Source organism: Budorcas taxicolor, chromosome 3 (genome assembly GCF_023091745.1).
Source record: "Budorcas taxicolor isolate Tak-1 chromosome 3, Takin1.1, whole genome shotgun sequence".
Classification (NCBI taxonomy): domain Eukaryota; kingdom Metazoa; phylum Chordata; class Mammalia; order Artiodactyla; family Bovidae; genus Budorcas; species Budorcas taxicolor.
Genome location: NC_068912.1, coordinates 117,913,274 through 117,940,640, shown reverse-complemented (window position 1 = coordinate 117,940,640; position 27,367 = coordinate 117,913,274). Strand labels below are relative to the sequence as shown.

Sequence of the window (27,367 nt, the reverse complement as noted above, 5' to 3'; positions counted from 1 at the left end):
AAGGACGGAAGGCCCCTCCCTCCTCTGAAGCCCCGACGCACTGTCACCTGCCTGGTGTCCCTGCAGCTCCAAGTGTGGGGCTGCACCTGCCCTCTCCCCGCATCCCCTCACACCTTCCACAGCTGGAGGCTGTCGACGGCCCTCTTGACAGCAGTGCCCCAGAGAGAGAGCAGATCTCTGCACCACAACTAGGGACCAGATTCTGACACACACTTTTCACCCTTTTTCACTTTTCAATAGTCTGTGAACTATTCTCACAGACCCCTACCACCTCCAAAACCAGACTAACAAGATGCACTCAGCTCCAGCTCCTACCTCGGGGGCTGGCATCACTAGCCATCCTGTCACACAGCTCAGGGTTTGCACATGACAAAGGCCACACTGCAAATCAGTGGTGACAGGGGTGCTTCAGGGGTTAGCTATTCAGAAAAGTACAGTCAGCTGCTCGCAGGGAGCTTTACATAACATAAACAACACAGAACTCTAAGAGTACCAGAACAAACACAGACGAGCTACCTCGGGGTCTGAAGGCCTGTTATAAGCATTCCACAGCATGAAAAATTCAAGAAGGAAAAGTAGATTTGGCTACACCTTAAAACAAAAAGCCACAAGCTTTTACAGAACAACAACAAAAAGACAAATGAAAACGCGAAAATGTTTATGACACAGCTAAGTAAACTAAGAAAAAAGTTTCATATAATTTCTATATAGGAATGCTTATAAGAAAAACAAACATGACAGAAAAAAAAAGGGGGACCAAGCACATAACGATAGCCCATAAAAGACATACACAGTTAATAAGGAGGAAGAAAAACTTAGCATCCTATTTAAGAAATGAAAATGCAAATTGCATTTAGATATTATTTATTTCTTTCCAAAAGAGCAAAAAGAAAAAAATAATGAAAACATCCCATGTTGGTCAAGGTTTAGGAAAAACAATTTTCACACACTGACGATCTCTGGAAGGTAACTGAATCATATTGATTAAAAAGCCTTAAAATCAGCATCAATGACTCAGTACCTGTGATTGCACTTCTAAGAATTTATCCAAAGGCAGCAAGCAGCAAGCACGTGTGTGCTGCTGCCCAGGACCTGCGTCACAGCACTGCTCATTCCAGGGGTCAGCAAACTACAACCCTCGGACCCAACAAGCCCGAGCTTGATTCCAAGTGGCCTATGAGCTAAGTGCAGCCTTTATATTTTTAAAGGGTGTTTTTGTTTTTTTTTAAAGAATGTATGACAGAGATCATATATAGTCCACAAGGCCTAAAATATTTACTGTTTGGCCCTTTACAAAAGTTTGGCTCATATTATCAAACATTGGTCACCCAGTGATCAACCATAAAGGATTAGTTTAAAACCATGATACATCACACAATTAAGTGCTCCTACTAAGGATGATATAATTATATACTAACTGACAAGAGAACATACGTTCTTATGATCTGATGATATATTGTATTATGCTGCTGCTGCTGTGACTCTGCGACCCATTGGACTGTAGTCCACCAGGGTCCTCTGTCCATGGGATTTACAGGCAGCAATACTGGAGTGGGTTGCCATTACCTTCTCCAGAGGATCTTCACTATCCAAGGAGCGAACCTGCATCTCTTGCACTGGCAAGTGGATGCTTCACGGCCGAGCCACCAGGGAAGCCCACGTTGTACTACACTGTAATGTTAGAAACCCCAAGTCGCCGAGCTACATGTAGCATGATGGCACTTGTATGTGTGGTTAGATATCGTGCATAACATCCATCAGAAAGTTAGTGACGATCATCTCTGATGCTGGAGAGAGACAACAGATGACTAATATTCTATTTTTGCATAGTGATTTTTTCCTCAATTTTCCATGGAGTATATAAATTACCCTAAAAAGAAGAGGGGCCAGTGGGCAGCCAGGTGCCACTGGTGGTGCCTCCTGCTCTCCTGGAAACGTGGCAGGAGCGCACCTCCTGGCCCCTTTAGGGCTGCCCACAATCATGCTGCCTGATGTGGTTCTATCACATCACCTCACTTCCAGGAAGAGAGAAAAGCCACATTCCTGCCTCCTGCCTCAGGACGCGGTTTCCTCCCACAGCTCCGGTGACACACCAGGGGAGCCGCGTGAGGCCCCAGCGTGTGAGACCGTGGCCAAGCTGCTCTCTGCTCCCAGGCCTCCTCCTGCTCTGCGCATCCCCACACTCTGGGGCGTCACCATCGCCGCATCACCACCCTGGCTTGTCACCGTTTCTGGGTCCAGAGGCTGAGCCTCTTCAAGGCCTCCTGACTTCTCACCTCCAGCCCCCAAGACCTGACCCAGAACCCAGAGCATTTTAGGAGGTCGTTAAACGTCACTCCATCCTTTCAGCCAACTTCTAGAGCTGAGAGAGACGACGAAGCAGCTGGAGACTGTGACATAAAGTTCAGGGATCAAAGGACAAAGAATCAAAGGAAAATCTCTATTTTAGCTGCTGGGGCAGAGAGCTTGGGGGATGGGGGGGCAGGGGGTGAGGGGATACCAAATAGGTGTTTTCTTTTGAAAAAAGTTTATTCTAAAATAATGATGTACTGATGCTTAACTGATTAAAAAAGCTTCATTCACAATCTTAAAAACTGACCTTGATTGCAGGAACCGTAAGCGTAAGGGGTTTTAAAGAAAAAAAGTCTTTATAAAGTACAGAAATCCTATAAACTGTGATGTAAAAGCAAATGAGTTCTGAGAAAACTCCACAAAGCCCTTTTAGGCTGACTTGCTGAAAACCGGCTGTCTCTCCTCACTCCAGTGAAACGTAAAGTCTGCTCTCAGAATCGCTACTCCACATGCCTGGAATCTCTATATTTTCAAATGCTGGTTTATTTTCCACACCACAAATTTCTTGGGGGCCGAGAATGTACCAACCACTGAACAAATGTGAGCCACATGCCTGGTGTGGCCACCTCCGCCCAGCAGTGGAAATATAGTGAGATCAACGCACCCCCAGACTCCTCCTTCGGGGAGCAGACAGTCCAGTGAAGACAGACAGTGAGAACTGCACAAAGGTGAACTACTAACAAGGGGAACACCGCCACCTCTGCATCTACGAAGCACACCACCTCACGTCTCCCGGGACAGGGCCGCCCTCTTCGCCCTGCAGTGAGCTCACGGCTCTGGCTGGCCCCTGCCTGCAGAGAGGCAGACAGAACACGCAGAGGCCCTCCCGGCAGCAGGGTGGGGTCTGGATACACCCGAACGGCCTGGCCTCTCAGTACTTCCTGGCTGGAGAACACAGGTTTTGTTTCCAATGAAAGAGGACCAGCCCTGTCACTTAGAAATTTTCCAAAGGAGGCAGAAACTAAAATAGAAAAATGTGAGATCTTTATAAGCCACCAGTTACTAGAGGGAATGTATCTTTGAGGCTCAATGGTTTTCTATTCACAACTTATTTCATTTCTGACTTCATTTCTTAAAGAAGTCACAGGGACAGGGGATTTTGACAAACACTTCTCACTAGGAAGTGGCCACCAGATGTGCTGGGAAGGGCACACGTTAGCAAGGCGGGCAGCTCTTGACAAGAATCGGCTTTGGCAATGGAGACACTGAGACCAGCAAGGCCAGCTAGGTAAGTTCTTACCTTTCCTTTCGGAGCCCTAACTTCCTGATGGGTATACACAGGAATACTGAGGTCACCCAAACGACTAGAGTATGACCTAAGCAAAATGAGTGGAAGCACCTGACACGTGGAAGCCAGAAACACACCTCTGTTCCTCCCTTCCTGTCCTCTCTACTCTCTCCTTACACTGGGAAGAAGACACTCTGCCACCAAATGATGCCCGACGCACGCCAACAGCAGTTCTCAGCTTCCTCGAGGCTTGTTTGGAAAGTTCACCAGCTTACACTAAACCCTGTGATCTATCCTCCTCCCCTGAAATTCCCTGCTTTTCTGAACGCGGTATCGCAAACCTATGACCTTTACCTCTCTTCAGAGAGAGGGCGCATGTCCAGGAAGCCAGAGCCTGGAGTTTTAAGTACTGCATGTCTGGTTGTTTCCACAAACCATCAAAATAGCCCCACATTCAAAACATGTGCCTGTAAAGCAAGTTCTCACACTGCTCTTGCCTGAGGAGGTGCAGGTTCCCCTGCCAGTGACCAGGGCAACAGGAAAAGTCTCAGTGGGCAGCTGGATGGGTGGGTCGACAAAGGCCTGGAAGGCGTATCTTCCTATCTTTGTGTAACATTTAAATTTCCTTTTTCTTAGATTGCCAACTCTTCCACATCCTCCAAAAGGGCTTTGAACATAGTAGCCCAGTAGAGATCAATTTCCATACAGAAAAGTTTAAAGTTTGGCTTTAAATAGATAAGTGTTAGAGCCACTGAGCTAGACAGCCGGGGTCGGGGCTGGAGAGGAAGCACAGGAGGAGGGGGACAACCCCACTTGTCAGAGAGGAGGGAGCTGTTGCTGAGGGGAGCAAGGGCCTGAGCGGTGCCAACTCCCTCAGACTCACAGGAGACTGAATTTTACCATCAGACTTTTCTTTGCTGCTCAACAGGCCTAGAGAATGTGAAGAAACATGGCGGGAAATAGACATATCAATATGAAAATCTATAAAATCGGTAGAGCTGGCCATGTGGCAACCCGGAGGCACAGAGCCTGGGCGGGTGTCCCACGGCCTCTCCTCAGGGGGGTGTGGGGTTGTTCGGAGCCCTCACGGATTTCTCACTGCTGTAATGAAAACGCCCCTCAAAACTCACGCCTGGGTTTTCTCACTTCTCCACTATTTCCTGATCCCAAGTCTTCTTTCCTCAAGTCAACCTGGCCAACCTGCCCTGTACAAAGGCTGCCAGGTCTCATTTCCTCAGCTGTCAGCACAGCAGGAGACGGGTCTCGTTACCCAGAACCCCTGCCCCAGTTGTGCTCGAGCCGATCCAATTCTAGCTCTCCTCAGACCCTTAACTGGCCCTGACCACTTTCCAAATAAGACCTTCTCTCTTCCTTCTCTGGATTCTCCAGTTCCCTACCACTGACCGATTATCATTGTCTGCTACTTACTACTTTCAGCACTTTATGATTAAATTTCTACCCTTTCTCTCACTCTCCTACTTGGTCAGCACATTCCTAAAAGCAAAGACAAAATGTAACTGCACCGGGCACAGCTACTACTGGAGGGTCCTTGAAGGATCCGACATGTTTACAGGGGTGTAAACAAACACTCATAGTTTAAAACCATGGGTTGTTTTCCTTTTCCAAAAATCTAAAACACGTTTTATACACTTCTCAAATTTTGGTGTTATACCATAAGCAAACGTACAGTTTTAAATAAAATGCTCTTTCCTCCAGTGTCAGAATTTAACAAGACTTGCATGAGATACACGGGCAGATCCCTGTAAACGTGTGGCCTCAGGACAGTAATTCCAGCCTCAGTAGAGCTGCACCCGGCACAGACTGCCCAGCACACAGTACTTGCAAATGTGCACTGAGAAATGAACCTCTCTACTAAAACCCTAAATACTGCTGGTGAGGGGCATTAACCGCACAAGTGCCAGCCATTCCGTGCTCAGTCCCAGGACCAGGTGGGCTGCATGTGGACGCGATGCTGGGGAGGGGACCAGCCAGGCCCGGTGACAGCCAACCGCCACGCAAAGGGGGCACAATGACTCAAGAGCAGGCTACTCACCACCATGTTGTATGCGTCAGGAACTTCAGTTTCAAACTGAAATTTTCCACCCTGGTAGTAACCCTCATCTATCAAAAACACAAAACAAAACAAAGAAATCCTTTAAATTAAAAAAAAAAGTAAACAAAAGGCAAGCACTATGTTAGGATATGGCATATACAGAGAATTAAGTGTTTAAAAAGAGGACTGCCAGGCTCCTTTGTTACTGCAAGCTCACCCCTGAGCTGACGGTACGGGTGGGCCCACTCTCCTCCTGGTGGGCAGTGCCCTCGGGAAGGGGGAGGCATCTTCTGGGAGCCTGGTTCCCCTCCTCCTCCGTCCCTGGAGCAGCCCAGCCCTAACTGCAGTGCTCAGGGCCTCCCCTCAAGCCTCTGGCACACCTCATGACAGGCTGCTGTCCTGCCTCAGCTCTTGGTCGTCTGTCTGCTGCTGGCCTCCCCATGAGAAGTCAGTTCCAAGGGGCAGGCGGGCAGATGGCCGTGTCCTCTCCCACCTCCCTTTCACAACCTTTCTCCTGCTCAAAAGAGAAGGCACGCTGCTCATCCAGCCTCTCCCTGGGGCACGCTGCACCAGGGGTGATGCGTGCCCACAGCAGAACACCCTGAATCCAGGCCCAGCGTGGGCTTGTGCTTCTCTCCATCTCACACCCACTTCTGTTCAGGGCACAGGATGGCACTAGAGATAAGATGTCACGGTTCACGCTGGAATGTCTTGAATTCAGGTACACTGTGGAGCCTGATGGCAGGGATGGTTAAATTTCATTTAGTCACTTCAATCCTAAGACTGCTGTAAAGGAAAGTATCACCCCTGTGAGGAGCAGCAGGCAAAGCGGGCGCCGAGGAGCACAGAGAGACGCCCTCCCCCACATGGTGGTCAGCCCCACACCGCACCTCCCCACTAGGGACTGGACGTGGGCGTGGGGTGGCTGTCAGATGCGCATCTTCAAGTTTTTAGAAAGTCAAGGCCTCACCTGAGAGAGAGTGGTTCTGTCTATCGATGGATATTTCTGATAAACTGAATGAGCTAAACCTGCATTCACGAGCTTTGGTAAGGCCCACATGTTTAATATTGTAAGGGTGTGATAATACTGTAATGGTATGATAAAATTACTATCAATTTTCTCAGTGCTTCCTAGTATTTCATGTATAATGAAATGAAATGTCATTGAAGGACAGGTATGATGAACGGTCAGCTAGCTGGTGTCAGGAAACTGGTTTTGGGGCAACCTCAGAAAATATGACACAAAGGGACCCCAGTGACCTGGTCTGTAAAGCCATTTCCAACCAGCCGGCTTTCAACTCTTTGCCATCAACACAACACAAGGAACCCAACCTGGTCGTCAGCTGAAAGATGACCACTTATCAAACCCCTTATATAATTTCTGGCTCCTGACTCTGAAGCCCAGTGACACAGCGACAGTGACAACAAACGCCTTCCATGCCTGCCTACTTATTCACACGAAGTTTTCAGCGGCTACACCTAGAAAGACAAAAGGAAGGAAGGAAACGGACACTGAGTGAGCCCTTCTTTCCAGCATTAAGTGATACTGTTCACAAACACCTAACTGAATCAGAGGAAAATGCCAACAGTAACCTCGTCATTCTCAGATGCATTTCAGATAAACTGCTATTTGGTGTAATAACCATCAAAGCTTGCAACATATTAAAGTCATTATTTACTGTACAACATTTGAGGAGCACCTACTACGTGCCAGGTACTGTTCTAGACAAGGGCTGACACACCAGTAAGACACCTTCCTGGCCTCGTGAAGCTTATATTCCAGAGGAAGGGGGACAAAGTAAATAAGTAAATCATACAGTAGAAAGTGAAAAAGAGCTAAGGGGCTAGGAGGTGGGAGGAACTGCAGTTTAATAGGACCTGAAAGTGAAGGCTTAAAGGAGGAGGAGGAAGGAAAGCAAAGTGAGACCCCTGAGAGGGCTTGATGCATTCCAGGGACTTGGCAGAGGCCAGAAGGTGAGGCAGGGAGGAGGAGCTGAGGCTGGAGAGGCAGCAGGCCCACCCGCAGGCCACTGTTAAGCACACCGGCTTTTACTCAGAGTGAGGTTGCAGGGGGGCCTTGGGCAGAGGAGGGGCAGAACCACAGAAACAGTGCAGGTGAGACCAGGCGAGAGCTGCTGAAGCAGAGGTCCCGTGAGAGGGACACTACCAGGATCTGTTGACAGAGGAGGCTGGGCAGGGAAGGAAGGACCAAAGTGCCGGCTCTCTGAGTGTGACGGAAAAGGGCAGAGCTGCCGCCTCAGAGACAGACAGCCTGTGGAGGGCACAGCTGCGAGACTTAACGTTGGATGTGAGATCCATCTGAGACTTCATGTCCACATCCTCGTGGAGACATTGATGGGAGCGTTGGGGAGAAGTTGGGGCTGCAGGAGCATGGTTGGGAGCTGTGCACGGAAGCATCCAGACTTCATGAGCTGGCGAGGTCCTCAGGGACCTGACTATGGTGGACCAAGGACAGGACGAAGCCCTGAGGGGCCCCTTGCTTAGGGGGGTTAGAAGGCAGGACAAGAAGGGCAGTAGTGGCAATGGAGGAAAACCAGGATCTAGGAGCTGGTACAGACAACTGCAACAGTCAGTCACGAGATCAGGCTCAACACCCAAGGGTCTTACATTATAGAACTTCTTAAATAACTGAATAGTTACAAAAGAGAATGAGAGGCTGTAAAAATTCTTATAGGCAGAAAAACCTTTACTTCAGGATACAATTCTGTGTGTATGTGCTTAGTCACTCAGTCCTATCGGACTCTGTGCGACCCCTCTGACTGCAGCCCGCCAGGTGCCTCTGTCCACGGGGATTCTCCAGGCCAGAATACTGGAGTGGGTTGCCATTTCCTTCTCCAGGGGATCTTCCCAACCCAGGGATTGAACCCAGGCCTCCTGCACTGCAGGCAGTTTCTTTACTGTCTGAGCTACCAAGGAAGCCCCCAATTCTGTGAGACAAGAGAAATAAAAATATGAGTGCATGGAGAAACAGTAGCAATGAACATCTCCCAACGATTAAAGTAGAGCTTGTTCAATTTATTTTTTAAATGCATGATGGTAGGTATATCCATGGTATTTAGACTCCACTGGAAAGATTTTAAAGAGTAACACAAGACTTTTTCCCCTCTTTAAATGTCAATTTTTACAGCACACTGGAATCACATGCTATGCAAATTTTAAGCTCGAAGGAAAAATACAGTCCCTGCCAAGATGAGCCTGTAGATAGGAGGTCTGCAATCTCTCTGTGAAGGGCCAGGCGCTGCAAACTTTGGGTGGAAATAGAGAAGATCCACAGTGAAGCACACAGAGAAAAGTAAAACAGAACCGTGTGGCCCACAGTTCATGCGTAGAGGGTATATACAGGCAAGATATTACCATTCATATACATAATTGGAATCCCACAAATGGCTTATGGATAAAATATTTAAAGAAATGTTGGTCAGTTATTTCTAAATTTGATGAAAACTGTTAACTCACGGATCCAAAAAGATCAATAAACCCCAAATGAGATAAACAGGAAAAAAAATCACATCAAAGCACATCATCATAAAACTGTCAAAAACTGTGATAAAGAGAACGCATATCACAGAAAGTGAAACAAAGAATCACCACTAACTTCTTATAAGAGGAGAAAGAGCAAGTCAGAAGGCAGAGGAATGATAGCCTTAAAATGCTGATACTGTCAACTTAAGGATTCAACATTCAGCAAAGCTGGAAGAATTCATCATCAGCAAATCTGCATTACCAAAAAAAAAAAAAAAAAATCAAGGAGGTTCTTCAGGCAGAAGGAAAATAACAGATGGGAACTCAGAACTACAAAAGGAATGAAAGCTGTAAGTGGTAAATATGTCAATAAATATATTAAGAAAATATAATTATCTAAAACAAAGATAATTATATTTGTTATAACCCAAAATACACTGTTAAGTAAATGTGACTATAAAATAAAGGTCTGAATGGGGAAGTGGAAGTTCACTATTAACCTGGCTAAACTTCCACCTTAAAAAATAGAAAAAGAAGACCAAATTAAACTGAAAAAAGGACATATAAGCAGAAAACTAAAAAATATTAGAAGAGAATCAATGAAACCAAACACTGGTTCCTTGCAGAGACCAATAAAATTGATAACCTCTAGCTAACTGCATCAAGAAAACAGAAATTTTCAACACCAGGAATTAAGGAAGGTATATCAACACAGACTCTATAGAACTTAAAGGGGTCAGAAGATATTAAGAGCAACCTTACATTCATAAATTCAAAATGCAGATGATATGAACAAATTCTTTGAAGGATACAAATCACCAAAGCTCACCCCAAAATAAGAAATCCAAGTAACTCACACCTATTATATTCATAGTTAAATTCCTACCACAAAAACAAATCAACAAAATGGTAGACGTAGTGGTTTTACTGGTGAATTCTATCATTTAAAAAAGAATTAATAGTAACTCAACATAAAATTTCCAGGAAACAGAAAGGAACACTTCCCCATTCATTCCAGGAAGAGTAAGGAGGGGAGGGAAAGAAACTAGAGCCTCATCTTGCACCACATGCAAAAATTCACTCAAAATGGTTCACAGACCTAACTTTAACACCCAAAGCTATAAAACTACCTTTAAAAAAAGGGGAAACCTGCATTTCTTAGACAAAGATTTCTTAGGACACAAAAAGCACTGTGTTTGCTGCTGCTAAGTCACTTCAGTCGTGTCCAACTCTGTGCCACCCCATAGACGGCAGCCCACCAGGCTCCCCCGTCCCTGGGATTCTCCAGGCGAGAACACTGGAATGGGGTGCCATTTCCTTCTCCAATGCATGGAAGTGAAAAGTGAAAGTGAAGTCACTCAGTCGTGTCCGACTCTTAGCGACCCCATGGACTGCAGCCCACCAGGCTCCTCCATCCACGGGATTTTCCAGGCAAGAGCACTGGAGTGGGGCGCCAGTGCCTTCTCCGCTGTTTGCACTGTTGCTGTAATAGCTTAGTAAATAAATTATTATAAACTCAGCAGCTTAAACAATAAAAACTTATTATCTTTTGTAGGTCAGAAGTCTGAAACCAGTCCCAGCGGCTAAGAGATGGCAGGGCTGCAGCTCTTTTTGGTGGCTTGAGGAAAAATCCATTTTTCATGCTCCAGCTTTAGGCAGTCACCTGTGCTCCTTGGCCCAGGGCCCCTTCCTCCACCTTCAAAGTCACCGATGGCCAGTGGAAGTTAATACTACAGACAACAACGTGGATGTGTAAGTGAAAGAAGCCATGTGCAAAATGCTACATCCTGGTTGGGGCCATTTATGTGACTTTCTGGAAAAGACAAACAGCGGGGCAGAAATCAGATCAAAGATTGCCAGGGGCTGGAGGTGGGGAGAGGAAGCTCACTAACAAGGGGCCCGAGTTCTGAGCTGATGGACACACTCTGCGTGCATTTCAATTGTGCCAGTGGTTATACAACTGTTATGTATTTGTCATGATGCAGAGAACGCTACACCTGACAATGGTGATTTTACTGTCTGTAAAGTTATGTCTCACTAAACACGATTTTTGAAAACGATAAAGCCTGCTACATGAAAGGCACTGTTAGGTGGTATAGGAAAATGAAAGCGTGCTAGCAATTTTTACAATGCCAGAAAGCTTAACATTTATACAGCATGTCCTCTTAAAAAACATTTTATATACAATAACCATCAGAATATATGTTTAACTATGGTAATAATGGCTTTTAAAACAGTATGTCAGACATTTAAATTCATACTCACTCCTGGAAATCTGAGCATCCCAAGAGAGAATCTGCCTCAGAGTTTTACGCGCGAGGCAGAGGGCAGCAATCTGTGAGCACAGTGGATACCAGATAACACATCTCCTTTTCAGCAGGATCTAAGCAAAGACAAGGAGAGCAGGGAATGTTTCCCTAACAAAAGTTAGCTGGTGCTAAGGGAGGTAACTGGGTGTCTTGAGAGCTGACACCACATTTGTACCATATATGAGACGAGATTAACTGCCACTGTATTTCTAGGGTTATTTGAAAGAAAAAACACCATCAGGAAACAAGCCTCCTCCTCTTCAGATTCTTCTCCTTGCAATGGTTCCCAGAAAGCTAAAAATCAACCTAGAAAGACCCAGGGAGGAGGGCACACATTCTGTGTGTCTGAAACCTTGACCGAGTGAGAGTAAACTACACCCCAGCTACCAGGAGACCAGGATGGTGGTCAAGCCAGAGGTCTGCTTCAGTGCTCTCATCCATTTTCATGCCTTTAAACATGTTCATGATCATTTAAATGTTGCTCCAAAATATTCACGTGTGGGACCAAACCTATGCCTCAGGCTTACTAACCGTACTTCTCTGCTGAGAAACTGGGCTCTTACTTTATTTCACATTTAGAAGCTTTTCCTTCTGTAACTCCAAAGCTGCGAAACAAAGCTAAGAATAAATAAGAACACAACATCACGGGGTAATAGATAATTTAAATTTCACGACTCAGTGTAGGGTGCACTTTTATTATCAAGCTCATCAGTTAGGGAGCTTTTTATAAATTATATGTTCAAATTAAGAAAACATGACTAATCTGATAATCAACACATTTAAAACACATTTAGGTGAATATATACCTAAAATATACAAGATTTACAATATATCTATGTAATTCCCTAATCAGAACTTTTATCATATGTAACAATTTTTAAAAAAGGATATTATTCACCATTAAAAAAAACTCCCACATATCTAATAAAAAACATATACCCAGAGGATGAGATTGTTGGATGGCATCACCGTCTCGATGGACATGAGCCGGAGCAAGCTCTGGGAGTTGGTGATGGACAGGGAAGCCTGGTGTGCTACAGTCCACGGGGTCGTAAAGAGTCAAACACAACTGAATAACTGAACTGAACTGAACCCAGGTACATAAATCTCGCAACTCAATAATGAGACAAGCAACCCAATTTTTAAATGGGTAAAATATTTGAACAAAGGAGACATAGATAGAGCAAACAAGCTCAGGAAAAGATGCTCAATATCCTTGATCATCAGGAAAATGCAAATCAAAGTCCCAATGAGATACACACACACTGGAGTGGCTAAAATTGAAAAAAGTGATGATACCAGTTGTCGGCAAGAAGGTAGGGTGACTGGAATTCTCATTCATTGCTAGCAGGAATGCCACACACTTTCTTTTTGGAAAACAGTATGCCAGTATTTCATAAAGCTAAACTTATTCTTATCATCACTAATTATTAGAGACACGCAAATCAAAACTACAACAAGGTATCACCTCACACCAGTCAGTATTGGCCATCATCAAAAAAATCTACCAATAATAAATGCTGGAGAGGATGTGGAGAAAAGGGGACTGTTGGTGGGAGTGTAAACTGATACAGCCATTATGAAAAACAGTATGGAGATTCCTTACAAAACTAGGAATAAATCTATCATATGACCCAGCAACCCCACTACTGGGCATATACTCTGAGGAAAACCGTACCTGAAAAAGACACATGCGTCCCCATGTTCACAGCAGCACTGTTTAAACAGCCAGGACATGGACGCAATCTAGATGCTCACTGACAGATGAGTGGTAAAGAAGCTGCGGTGCATATATACAAGGGAGTATTACTCAGCCGTAAAATGAATGAACCTGAGTTCCAGTGAGGTGGAGGAACCTAGGGCCTGTTATACAGAGTGAAGTAAGTCAGAAAGAGAAAAACAAATACAATATATTGATGCATATGTATGGAATCTAGAAAAATAATATCAATGAACCTCTCTGCAGGAAAGACGCAGATGCAGAGAACGGAGGGAGAGAGTGGGACAGACAGGGAAAGCAGCATCAGCATATATACGCTATCAGGGGCAAGATGGACGGCTGGTGAGAAGACGCTGTGTAGCACAGGCAGCCCCATCTGGTGATCTGTGATGACCTGGAGGGGTGGGGGGAGGCAGGGGATGTAAGTGTAATTATGGCTGATTTGCACTGTTTAATGGTAGAAACCAACACAACATTGTAAAAATTAAAAAAAAAAACACTGGCAAATGACGACCTGCACACAAAGGTTTACAGCAGCTTTTACGCATGATGGCCCCAAAGTGGAAACAGCACAAAGGTTCATCAATAACCTGGTATAAATACTGGTATACACCCATACGACAGAATAAAACCCATCAGTAAAAAGACACAAAATACAACACAGGTGAAACTCAAAAGCATTGTGCCAAGTAAAATAATGTAACTTATACCTCAATCAACATTGCTTTTAAAGAACTTTTTAAAATCAATCTACATTTCCACCTTAAGAAGGTAGAAAAAGAAAAGCAATTTAAACCCTAAGTATAAGGAAGGAAATAATAAAGAGCAGAAATCAATAAAATGGGTAGACAACTCAGAAAAACAAATGCTTGCTCTTTCCAAAAGAATAAACTGGATAAACCACAAGCTAACATGAGCAAGGGAAAGGGATGTCAGGACAGATCCCACAGACACCGGCAGGCTGATAAGAAGACATTCTGAGCAAATTGGGAAGGTGTGAAAATGCCAAGGGCAGTCTTGCTCATAATAGCCAAAGGTTGGAAAGAATTAAAATGCCCATCAATATGAAAATAACTATATTCATCATATTCATACAACAAATACTGCTACCCACAACAACACATATGAATTTAAAAACATGTTAACAAGAAAGAAGCCACTAAGAGTACATAGAATGATTCCATTTAAATGAAATTCAAAAACTCAAGGAATTTAAGGACTACAATAAGAGAAACCAGAAAGCAATTTTGGGTAGGTAGCAGGGGTGAGGAATTGACCGCAAAGAGGAAGAAAGGAACTTCGGGAACGCTGCAAAATCTTTACTAGGATTATGGTTACACAAGGGTACGTGTCTATTTTGCAAAACTAATTGTGCTCTGCAGTTCAAATTAGCACACTTTATTGTTAATAATTTTATACTTCAGTAAAATTTATTTAAAAAGTAAAACTTGAAATAAAAACTGTCTGTGGTCCCCTCTGCCTACAAGTCTCCATTCCACAGTGGGAGCAGGCTGGGGGGACCTCCACAAGCCAGTAGGCCCAGTTTTTCAAACCATCCCTCTGACTTCACAGACGACACCAGGGGGTATTTCAGCCCGTCTTTAGATTTTTGCTTTGTTTCATTTTCCTTTCTAGTATTGTTTCTTGTTTTGTGAGTTAATATGGAGATTTTTTTTTCTTCCAAATTTGGTTCTTTTCCTTTCTTCCATCACCTAATTACATTTCCATCTTTTCTCTGAAGAGTGCATTTATTCCCAAGCATGAGGGATATTCCCAAAACAAACTAAACTGTAAAAACTGTACCAAGTACAAACAGAGACTATCTTGCCAAGAGCCAGAAGAAGAGATTTGAGCTTCAAATGCAGATGCAACTCTTCCCCCCTGACCACCTAAATATCCAGATCCTGTATGTTATTTAGTTTTCATCCCCAAGATTACTGGCCAAAACGAGCCAGTTTCAAAACCACCTGTTCTATACACTGTTAAAACACTGTTACTACTCGGGCCTATCTCTATATAGCTTCTCTTCAATACTAAAGACAGCATGACTCCAAAAAGTTTTTATAAAAAACCAGGACACTGGGTAAGCTTTTGGGGTTGGCAGATGTCTATGATGCTTCTCTAAATAATCCCGGGCAAGAGAAATAGCAGCTTCCTGCCCCAGTGACACCACAAAACACGAGCACACCACACACAGCTCCACGTGTGCACGTCCACAGACATGAACACTCAACCACCAGGCAATTACAGGCACCAAAACACAAGTTACTTTTTTACCTGATGGAAGAGTGAACACAAAAACTGTAACAGTTGTGCTACAGTTCCAAGAATAATAAGAACATCAAAGATGGTGTCAGAGACATAACCTTAGTGAGAAGGTTCACGTCATTCAGTAAAAACATTCAGTTGAAAAAAAAGGAAAAAGGAAAAGGAAACACTTATCCAGAGGTTGGACTCGACACATGTAAGAGAGCGACAAGCCTGCAAAGCAAACAAGGTCTCTCAAGAGCTGAGAACCACAAAGCCCAAGCTTGGGCAGAATAGCAGAATCCATGAGAGCCACTGAAAATGCTTAAAAAGGCAGAGGGAAGAAAATATTTTCACTACAAACACACAAGAGTGAGACTACTTAGTAGACAGAGAACCAATCTTAATCACCACAATCATTTCTGAAAATACCTTGCAGTGCTTAACAGTGACAGTAATGTTCATAACAGTGCCCTCTGGCCTCCAGGAAACATTAGAGTGTGCTGAGTACCTCTTGCTAAACACAGCCAACCTGTGACATCTTTGTGAAGGCGGCCAAGGGATGTTAGAGCCTCCCTCACTTCACAGGTAAAAGTCCTCTCCGGAGGTCAGGTCCATTTCTGATGACAGCGTCCTGGTGCTAGGACCTCTGCCCTGGGGCTCGCGCAACTTAGAGAATGGAGATGGCAGCAGAGTGAACTCATGGATACGTTCCAGAGCCGCCCGTGGAGGCACCACACAGATCACGTGAGGTTTTAAAGATTCAAGCACATGCTGAAAGCAGGGTTTCTCCTGTTGCCACACATCACCTCCCATCCTACCTGCAGGCAGACAACGCGAGGGCTTATTTGTGGGCTCATTACCACCTGCTGAAACTCTGCATTCTCCACTGTTTAATTAGCTAGTGACTCATGATTCCCAGTTTCCCACTTGCCTTCCACCTCCCAACTAAAACACCGCCCTCTGCCTCCTCCACAGCACTCCTTCCCCTTGCTTAATTCTCTCTGCCCTGCTCTCTCCTCTCCTCAGCCAGCCCGCCGTGCCACAACGCCCCATCAGCATGAACTCTCGTGGGCTGCAGTGTTGGAAGCTGTACTCCCCCAACTGCACCGTAACTAGGAAAGACCCACACCCTCTCTCCAGCTGCTCAGTATGACCAAGGAGAAACATCTACCGGCTTGGACACCTATCAGTGCTAATGAGGACAGCTGGGTATCTGCTAGTTTCCTCTGCGAGACCTGGGCTGAAGTGCTTCACACACATTATCTACTTACTCCTCACAAGTGTCCCAGGAGACAGGTTCTATTGACCCCCGCTTTGCAGCTGGGTGGGCTGCAGCTGGGAGAGGTTACTGAGCAATTTGGACATGGCCGCGCTGCTGCAAGTGGGCAGAGCAGGGTCCGGGCGCAGTCACGGCCTCGGAGCCCGTGCTCTGCACTCCGCGCCAGCAGCCTCCACGGTTTTTCCCTCACGCTGTTAAAGCCGGCACCAGTTCCTGGAGCACGTGCCGCACGTCTCAGAGCACTTCATGATGCTTTAGCTGACCATGCGGCATGCATCACCTCTGCCTCTGGAATGCTCACTGCTGTTATAACTTACAACAAGTTAGAGGACAAATCAAACCAAAGATTATAGACTTGGAAAATCTTTAGAATTTGCTGTCCGAAAATCACTTCAACACTTACACATATAAGAATATTACCTGGGGTGACAGTTAGCTGAAAGCAATGAAGCTTGTTTGGATCAGGAAAATGCACTTTACACGTACCTGCAAAAGAAACAGCTCGTCAGGAAGGCTAGCAGTTGGCCTTACATTGAGGCGAACCTCAAAATACATGGAAAGTTTAACGCTGTTGAGGCGCTGACAGGCTAAACCAGTAGATTTCCTCCATTTGTTTGGTAATAATCGTGCCAGTGTGCTCCAATTGCAAACCACTGATACCTGTATTGTGTTTTCCTCCTTACATGTTTTTATTAGTTAATTCCAAATTGACCATGTTGTCTTTCACCCTTTAAATGGTTCCTAAAAACAGAGCTCTTTCCATTAATGTCAAGACTGGTGCTACTTTACCTTGAGAAGTCACACCTCAGGAAGATTAATGTATGTGGGTAAAGGCAAGCTAAACATAGAAAAACCAGGAAAAGAGCCCAGGCCACACTCTGGTCTGTACCCACCAGGGCACACAGAAGTTACAAAGAACTGTGCCAGCTGAGGAAGTGCACACCCAGGCCACGGCATTCTTTTATTTTTCCCTAACATCCTCACAACCCAACCGGTAACTCCACTTGGTCTGCTGGTAGAATGAGGCTCAGCTGACTCAGATGGTGACACTCGGCCCACGTGAGCCGCACCAGAAGGGTCTGGATTAGGAGACCCTGTGGAGAGCCCCCCGGAGAGTGCTGCTGCGGTGAGGGGGACAGGGTAAGGTGGCCACAGCCGACATCTGCCGCCTTCAAACAAATGACACACAAGAAGAGCAAATACCCAAGGGATTAAATAAAGAAGGAAGATGGAGGGAATATAGGTAAAAACTGTATTTTATAAACCTGGAAAATATTATGCTAAATTCCTTGAGTCGTCTACTGACAATTTCTTACAAGTCGTACCGAAAATATCTGCCTAGTTTCACTGGTATGAATTTTCATCCAAAAGAGAAAGATTCTACTTTAGCCTGGGACACAGCCTTAGGGACCATCTAGTCTGACATCACTGACTGTGAAAGATGACACGAAGGCCCAGAGAGGTTCAGTGACCGGCCTAGACCACGCAGGTTATCAAACAGAACGAAGTTTAGCTCCCAAATTAGAACTAGTTTATGCCTCATTTCATTACTCCATGAACATGCCAGATATGACACACAGCAACACGCAGAACTGTTTGTGGGCGATTTTTTGGACCAATCCTTCAGAAAAATCAATGCAGACTGAAAGGTAACCTAGTCTAGAAATGCAGGACAGGGTCTCAGAGATCACACTGTCATTTTCTTTGTTTTTGAAACAAAGAAATCAGGGACTGAAGAATCCAAGGTTTTCATCCAAGACACACATTTGTACCATGCGCGGTAGTTTGTATGGGTTTTGTTTTTCCTAATTCAACTTGAAAAGATAAATGCCATTTTTCTAGTGAAATATATGTAACAAAAACATATGACAAGGGTATGGGGAATGCTTCATTAATTAGATAAAGTTGGCACCATCCATTTGTCTTTAATGCTTCATATTCTCATTTAATAAAGGGACAGATATAGACATCAATCCCTCTAATAGAGACTGACCCACCAAGAATAAAGAAATCATCAAGATGGGTTAAAAGGAAAAAAAAAAAAAACACAGTAAAACTCCTAATTTTTGATTTTGGTTCTTTTTGATTTAAAGAACCAAATCTTTTTAAAGCTGGAGAGAAGTCTAAGCTCCTACAATGGCAGCAAAGCGTTAAAGTCAGGTTTTTGTTTTAGTTCAGTGTAGGGGCTTTATTGGAGAAGGCAATGGCAACCCACTCCAGTACTCGTGCCTGGAAAATCCCGTGGACAGAGGGGCCTGGTGGGCTGCAGTCCATGGGGTCGCTAAGGGTCGGACACGACTGAGCAACTTCACTTTCACTTTCATGCACTGGAGAAGGAAATGGCAACCCACTCCAGTGTTCTTGCCTGGAATTTCCCAGGGACGGGGGAGCCTGCGTCTATGGGGTCGCACAGAGTCGGACACGACTGAAGCGACTTAGCAGCAGCAGCAGCAGCAGCAGCAGCAGCAGGGGCTTTATTAAACTGGAGAAGGGAACGGCAAACCATTAACTACTGAAACTCCAGAATTAAGCTTTTTCTCTGTATGTAGACATAGGCTAAGACTTTCACAGTATTTCCATCTAATTGAAAGAGATGTTTTTTATTTTTTGCAAACAGAGAAACCTCTATAAATTTGCAGGTACAGAGTTCCAAACTAGTTCTGAATAATTTCTAAGCAGCATTGCTCTATGGCAAGTTATTTTGTTTGCCTTAATATTTTAGAAAGATTATGAATTAGACAGTAAAGATCTGTTCTTTCATGGCTTCTTGTTTCCTCTTTAGAATGAGCTATGAACTTGTGGAAAGCCCGGCTGTCTGTATAAACTGATTTATACTATATCCACTAAGACTGGGAAAGCAGGTAGGAAGACGGAGAGGAGAGAAGCACGCAGCATGTAGTTTGTTTAACCTGACATCACACCTGTACGGCCTGGGGAGATAGGTCACGCCTTTTTCAAACCTAAGATACACAGTTAAAATCCTGGTTTGAAAGCCAATTATAGTTTTATTGTTTTCAAACTAACCTTTTAGATAAAGCTGAACTATATGGGTTACTAACCGACAATCTCTGGGGTTTTTACGGTCTTTAATTAAATGTTTGCATGAGTATATATGTTCGAGCTGGGGGCTAGTGGGAAGACATGATGGGGGCTGAGAACAGAAGGACCACGTCATTTTCCTCTTTAATTGGATTTTCCTAGATTCTTACATGGCCTGAAAGGCACAGGGGAAGGACAGAGTGGGCGCAGTGTGGCCCAGCCGCCCCGCCTCAGGAGCTCACCGCCCTGCTCCCTGCCCTGCCCACACGCCGCTGTCTGCCTGTCCTCCTGGGGCGCTTGCAGCAAACCATGCGCAAATACTCCGTAGGTAGAAAGATAGCCTCTTCACAGAGTCCCAAAGTATTTCCTTCTTGTTCTGCCTGGAAGGAAACTTTGAAGTCAAGCAATCCAGCCACTTTTAAGACATTCTTGACCAACACTAAGAAATATATTTTAGCACAACCCACTATACTCATATATAAATGTTATATATTTAAAAGAATTTTTCAAGGAGTATGTACTAACCCTTACATACTGGTTGTACAACCACTGAAGCACTGCACCCCACAAGGATCTTTCCAACTTTCGGTGGGGCTGGAGAAGGCCATCTCTCACCCTTGTGAGACAGGCCTCTGTATCAAGCTCTCCCGAGCATCTGCCCAGACTAGGAGACCCACGTAATATTTCACTGAAGTCGTAAGAGTCCTCTGCCTTAACCAAGTGTAATGATAAAAAGTTCTAATTCCAAAAACCACTACAGTGGTCAAAGCCTTCAGACTCTGATGGTCTTGCACACCATTAAGGGCTTGGGAAGGCATCAAGGACATGTATTGCAGGAGTGAACACTGGGTGGGCAAGCCTGCTCATGAGCGAGGCCCTCAGTCAGGCCCATGTGTCGGGCGGGAAGCACCAAGCAAAGGGAGGGGACCTGGAGACATAAAGGCAGCACAGCTGTCCAGCCTTGGGCACCAGGGCCACTCACAAATAAGCACTTTCCAGATCAAAATGCTGGTACCATCACTAACAAAAATAGGACTGTCCATCACTGATTCACGTGCCTCTTCACTGGAAGGGGACATGGGACGGAATGTGTGCAGGACAAACGAGCCCTAACCAACGAATTCCTGCGGCAGTAAGGAGGGGGGTGCTGTTGGCTCCCTTCTCCTTCCCAGGGCCTTGAAAAAACCCTGCTACCTGTTTGCCCAAAATGCATGCTTATTCCTAATACACATATTAAATAGGCTTTTTGCTATGTAGAGTTACTAAAACATAAAACAAGCTTCTCCATGCAATTTACTTTATAGCATTTAATGTTTGGTTGGGGATGCTATACTTACAAGGTAAATTAGCTTCAAGTTCTGCAACCTCTGTGGAAACAAAGAGATTACTGTTAATATTAGGTAATTACTCCACATAAAATCACCTGCTTTAAATTGACAATTCCCTCCAAAACACTGAAAGAAAAAAAAAATGAATTAACCAAAATCTACACTTGGGTCTGACACTTAGACTTTAAGCCATGAAGTTGCTTTCAAATACACACTGACTTGCAGGATGCCAACAAGTGCAGTCAAGGGCCCTTGAAATTTTACTTTAGTACAAATGCGAATTCTTCAAAATTAACAGAAATTACCTATGGGTAAACAGTCACTGAAGCAGCTTTGAAAATCTCGTTCCCCCAAGTAGTGGAACTACTGCCCTCAAAATCTGATTTGTATGTGTAACTCTGCCTCTTCCAGTTTTTCCGGATTCGTCTTCCCGCGAGGGCTCGCCCAGTTTGCGCTCGAAGTTTTCCAGTAATAGAAGACGCACTGCCTCCGGCCGGGCCATGCGCTGGCCCCACCATCTGTGGGCGCGCCGATGCCCAAGGGAGCCTCCTCTTGAGGCGACACTCCTCAGCCCCAGCGCTCTCCTCTGGCGCTCTCTATCAGGCATGCACTTGGCGCTCAGGCCCAGCACCGCTCAGCCAGGATGAAGCTGCAAAGCCCCCACCAACCGGGCAGGCAAGCCAGGCAAGTAGCCTGTGCTCCTGACATATCTGAAGCTTTCCCTCAAAGGCACAGCTTTAGAAAGGGCAAAGTGGGGGCCAGGGCACCTGTGAGGTGGGTGCTCCTGACAGGCAGGGAGAGCTAGCAGGCCCGAAGTGAGGCGGATGGAAGGATGGGCCAACTGTGGGGGCGCGGCTGGGGGCCACTGAGGGGGAGGGCAATGGAGGTGGGACAGAGGGAGTGAAGTCTGGGCTCATGACCAGGGCTGGGAGCCCCTGCAGCCATGCCACCTGAGAGCATGAGGCCCACAGAGGGGAGAGGCTGGCAAGAAGAAAGGCCTCTGGCAGGAGCAGGGACAGCCACCAGCGGAAGTGCAGGAGCGATTCAGCAGAGAGGGCACACTGGTCCGGTGGAAGGAGGGGGTTGAGGCCCGAGGGAGAGCCCGGGATGTGGGTCAGACCCTGTGGAGTGCATCCAAACCAGCAGGAAGGTAAGTGGGAAGATGGAAACCAGACTACGAAACACGAAGGAGCAAATAACTCCTTCAAGTGAGGAGGTGGGCGGGGACGGGGGGAGGGAGGGGCCCCAATGTTTGCAGAGTTGCGTGCATTCGTGGGAAGACCTCTTCAGCTGCTAAGCCATGTCTGAGTCTTTGTGACCCCATGGACCGCAGCACGCCAGACTTTCCTGTCCTTCACCGTCTCTGGAGTTTACTCACATTCATGTCCACTGAGTCGGTGATGTCATCCAACCATCTCATTCTGAGGCTGAGGGTTTAGGGAAGAGCCAGGCCTCTGGTTTCAGCTAGTTGACAATCTGGGTAGAAACAGTTGGCCCACTAGACATATTAGCTCTGGGGTCCAGGCATTTGGGATAGGTAACCAGGAAAGTGAGGTGGGGCAGGGGAGGGAGGAGCCAAGAAACGAAACAAGGGCAGTCTGGGATCACATGCAAGCCTGAGGTCTATCCTCTGGGCAGTCCCGTGCTGTGGTGCATGAGAACATATGCACTTAAAACAAAATAATGCTGACCCTCTACGGTTCATTAGCACCATCCTTATCAGGACCCTGAGGACCTTTCTTTCTGATTGGTGCACTCTGGCCCTGCCATGGGCTTCCCTGGGAACTCAGCTGGTAACGAATCGGCCTGCAATGCAGGAGACCCTGGTTTTGATTCCTGGGTCAGGAAGACCCCCTGGAGAAGGGACAGGTTCCCCCTCCAGGCCTTCCACAGAGCAGAGCACTGGGCAAAGGAATGCTCTGGCGCGGCTCACACGGGCCTTCTGACCAGGCCGGGGTCAAGGGCCTGCTCCAGTGGTGCACACAGGGCATTCATTTTATCACAAAAGCGCACATCTGCCCAAATGAGTTATGTATATTAATCACTTCTAAATAAACATCATCCATATAATGAAACCTATATGGTTTTAAGGCAAATAATATTTATATATTTATTATATTATTAGCTTTTGGTTGACAAGAATTTATAAGAAACCCTTCTTGAGGGCCCTTTGGAGAGACCGAGCTGCCCCCTGGGACCCGGTTTTCTCTGGCACACTTATTCTGGCTGCTGTCATAAGAGCTCTGGTAGTCAGTTTTACAAAAGCCCAATGAAACAGAAGACGTGCCCAGAGGACGTAAAAGGGGGCCACATGACAGAAGGGAAATACTTGAGAAGACAGGCTGGCACCAAGGAACAGGGAAGAGGTGAGGTCTGGGCGCAGAAGGGCAGAGAGGCGCTGACCAGGGCATTGTGTTGACCGAGCAACAGAACAGACCCTGCACACAGGGATGGGGTTGGGGGGACGAGAGGCTCTTGGCCAAGGACGCCTCATGCGGGGCAGGGATTCTCCGCCCTGACTGCACACAATCATCGAGGGCGTACAATCCACGTAGTGTAAACAGACCAACCTCAAGTGTACAGTTCAGCAACTCTTAGTAAAATTTGGAGCTGTGCATCCATCCCCACAATCTAGTACCTGCTGAGCAACCCTTCGCCCCCTCATCCAGACCAATTACACTGAAAAGCCTGGGTGGGGCCAAGGCCACTGAATCTTATTATTCTCTCCAACTGTAGGAAGCTGCTGTAGGCTATTCTGCCAAGCTAAAACATCTACACACAGCTATTTTCATAGACGGATTTAATAATTTCACAACGTGGTCTAGACTCAAACCCCGAAGAAGAGTGTTACGCCTGCACTTCCCCATTCAGTGTAACTCCCTCAGGGAAGGAAGAAGAGGGCCAGGGAGGGCAGCCCCCAGACCCAGTCCAGTGATGACCACAACCACAGTCAGGGCCTCTGGTCCAAGAACCAGTGTGTGCAAGAAATATGAGCTTAGAGGCAGAAGGGTTTCATTAAAGAAGCTGGACACTTTGGTCCAGCCCAGTACAGAAGATAAATGAACTACAACGTAGTGTTCCTCTCAGGGAGGGGTCACAAATGACACCTGTACACTTCCAATGAGGGCAAACAGTAATTCACTAACAGCAACAGCAATTAACTCAGAAAGTGCTGAGCCTCTAGGTTGTGTCCACCTCTTTTTCAACCCCATGGACTGTAACCCACCAGGCTCCTCTGTCCATGCAATTTCTCAGGCAAGAATACTGGTACGAGTTGCCATTTCCTTCTCCAGGGGATCTTTCCAATGTAGGGATTGAACCTGAGTTTCCTGCACTGAAGGCGGATTCTTTACCACTGAGCAAGCAGGGAAGTCCAATTAACTCAGAATTCACATACAAAAAGGCTATGACCAAAGAAACGAGCGATCTGCTTTACACGCCTGAAAGGCTTCTTGGCAGATCAGCAGTCCTGCCCTGCTTGAAGGACACTCACTACCCCCACCTGGAAGGTACCAAGAAGTTAGATATTTTTAAACTGCCAGAGTCTTGCCTATTCCAAAGATGCCAACACCTCTCTGGCTCACCAGCCCAGCCTTTGGAGAGATACCTGGCACCTTGCACAATTAAGTGGCTGCACAACTTCCTCCTGAGAAATTAGACTCTTTTCCTTTCTAACTAAAGACCAAACCACAGAGCCCACTTGAAGCACAACTGCCCTGAAATGTCAGATTATAAAATCCACCCATTACCACAACGGCCTCCACACAGCATGGACCCCCCTCCTGCTGTGGGCTGCTCACAACAGTGCTCCAGCTGCTTCCGCACTGCCCGCCCCTGGAACCTGCGTGTTGTCCACGGTGCGGGCTGTACATTCCAATCCGGCCCTGGGACCCTAGTCCCTGGGCCTGAGCTTGGCACACATGGGGTATCTGGGAAATGCCCACCAAACAAGCACACTTCCAGCAGAGCGGCAGCGCAGCGCGGACGCCCTGAGGCGTGAGGAGCCTCCTTCCTCACACAGCTGGCGACCAAGCCATTCCCAAGGTGTAGTGGGCTGAGCTGAGTCCCCTGCCCACATTTATACGTTGAAGCCCTAAACTCACGTGATGGTATAAGGTGGGGCCTCTGGGATGTAATTAGGGTTAAATGAGGTCATGTGGGTGGGGCCCTCATGATAAGATTAGGGCCCTTACAAGCCAGGAAGCCCTCCCTAGGAACTGAATCTGCCAATGCCCTGGCCTTGGCCTTCCCCATGTCCAGGCCCCCTAACCCCCACGTCTGTGGTGTTCTATCATGGTAGCCTGAGCTGACTAAGACCAAGCCCAATCACCAGTGCCAATGGTTCTGGGCAGGAGCCAGTTCCTGTCAAGAAACCCAGACAGGACAGCTGTGCCCTCTGACCCAGGCAGGGCTGGCAGCTGCTGCCCAGATGACTTGATTACCTCTTCTTACCTCGATCACCCATATTTCTTAGGTTTCTCAATCTAGGACTTTATCTCTTAGCTTCCTGTCTGTCTTTACGCCTTAAGTGCCTCTTCTGCACTGCCAGTGTTCACGAACAGTGCCCTATGGGCAGACACCTGCCCCAAGGGCATCATCACACTCCCAGAGATGGCACTGCTACAGCTGAGGCCAAGCCCCCACCAAGCCACTTCCACTCAGTCTAAGGGCCCTCCAGCAGCACACTGCAGAAAGCAGGCCCACAGGAGAGGAGTCAGGGCCACACCACACTCTGGGACAGCAAGGATGTAACCCTGAAAACCAGCAGAGTCTGCAGCAGAGACTGCTCTGGATGGGGGTGGAGCTCCACGCCATCCGACCACCCACTCTCAGCATGAGCAGACAAAGCTGACTGGAACCCTCATTCCTCTTGCACAGATCCTCCCCACTCCCACCGGCCCCACCTCCCCCAGATCCAGGGCTATTTGGGGCTATTTGGCAAGCCCAAGGGGGCTGCCACATTCCCAGGCGGATTCACTGGTGTTTAAAACCCTGTAAGAAAGCATTAAAGGGGAGCCATGGGCCACCACCTTACCCCATGTTAGTAGGGCTCCTCCTCTCTGGGCCACTGCCCTAGTTTTTTTTTAAACACATTTTGTAACACATAGCCCACAACTTCACATGCTGCTAAATGCTCTGAACACTCTGCCAGCATGGCCAGCCAACCCTGAGCCCACCTCAGTCCTGGGCAGGGCTGGCAAGGACAGAAAAGCTCTGGAGAACAACAAATGCTTCTCTCTTGCCCATTCTTCCAGGAAGCGCCCTGGACCAGAGCCCTCCTACACCACCACAGCGCTGGACTGTTCCGGTGGCACAGAAGCGCTCAACCAGGGAGGCCACACGTGGCCCCTTGTGGGAACACCTGCACCTTGGATGTTGGAAAGCCCACGCATGTGGGCAGCCAGGCCCCTGGGCTCGGCAAGCCAGGCCAAGAGCACAGAGAGCCGCCACAGCCACGGCAACAAGAACACCAGCGGCCACACGGGGCACAGGGGCTGAGGGGACGAAGGCTGCAGAGTCAGTCCCTGCAGTTCCCGACTCCAGACCTGGCCCTGAACTTAGTCAGCTCAACTCCAAATCTCCACATCTAGCAAATGCTTCCGACCAGCCTGCCTGGAGCCCCTAGAGGTCTTCAGGGGTCACTAACAGGTGGCTGGCACACACCGGGCACTAAAATCTTTGTCAAGAGAATAAGTCAAAGGACAGGGAGACAAACTGACATGTTCCCATTATGTGAGAAGTAAGCTTCAGAAAGACAAGAAAGTAGGCCATTCTGCCCAGAGGCTTTCCTGGGAGGTGGGGGCATCATCAGACTCAGAACTAATGGACCCAGTGGAGCCACAAAGGCCCATCAGAAAGCAGCGCCCCGCCCTGTGGCTGAGGACACAGGGGACGGCCCCCAGCCAGGCCCAGACCTGAGCTGGGGCCAGCAGGAAATGCAGACCCAACACTCTCCCCCCAGCATCCCAGCTCCCCAGGACTCAGGAAAGAGAGTCTTTGCCCAGAAACACTCAACTGTGCTACCTCAGGGACTGCTGTCGCAAGCACCTCTCCAGTTCCAGACTGGACGATGTCCCTGAGGGTGACCTGAGGGGTGCAAATGAAAAGCTGGTGTGGCCCAGGGGCCAGCATGACAGAGGCCTCATGCTGGCCAGCTGCTCCAAGGCAGGCCCCGGTGCTTCCAGGGACAGCCGGCTACACCTGTCACCTTCTGAACCAGGCCCACAATTCTTCAGTTGTGCAGCCACCACTGGCCCTCACCACTGGGGACGAGTGTCCCTGTCAACCTCCAACCTCCCATGTTAACCCCACAGCCATCTGCACCG

General features: G+C 47.0%; 1 protein-coding gene across 1 annotated transcript in view; it reads right to left on the bottom strand.

Annotated features, from left to right (window-relative positions):
- The window catches only part of UBE2F (ubiquitin conjugating enzyme E2 F (putative)), a 45,775-nt gene that overhangs the window by 10,570 nt on the left and 7,838 nt on the right, over positions 1–27,367 (bottom strand). The window contains exons 3-5 of the mRNA XM_052636756.1: positions 21,051–21,080; positions 17,095–17,160; positions 5,634–5,701 (exon numbers count right to left, since the gene is read on the bottom strand). Coding sequence (XP_052492716.1) covers positions 5,634–5,701; positions 17,095–17,160; positions 21,051–21,080 — 164 coding nt within the window. The remainder of the gene's footprint in view (positions 1–5,633; positions 5,702–17,094; positions 17,161–21,050; positions 21,081–27,367) is intronic.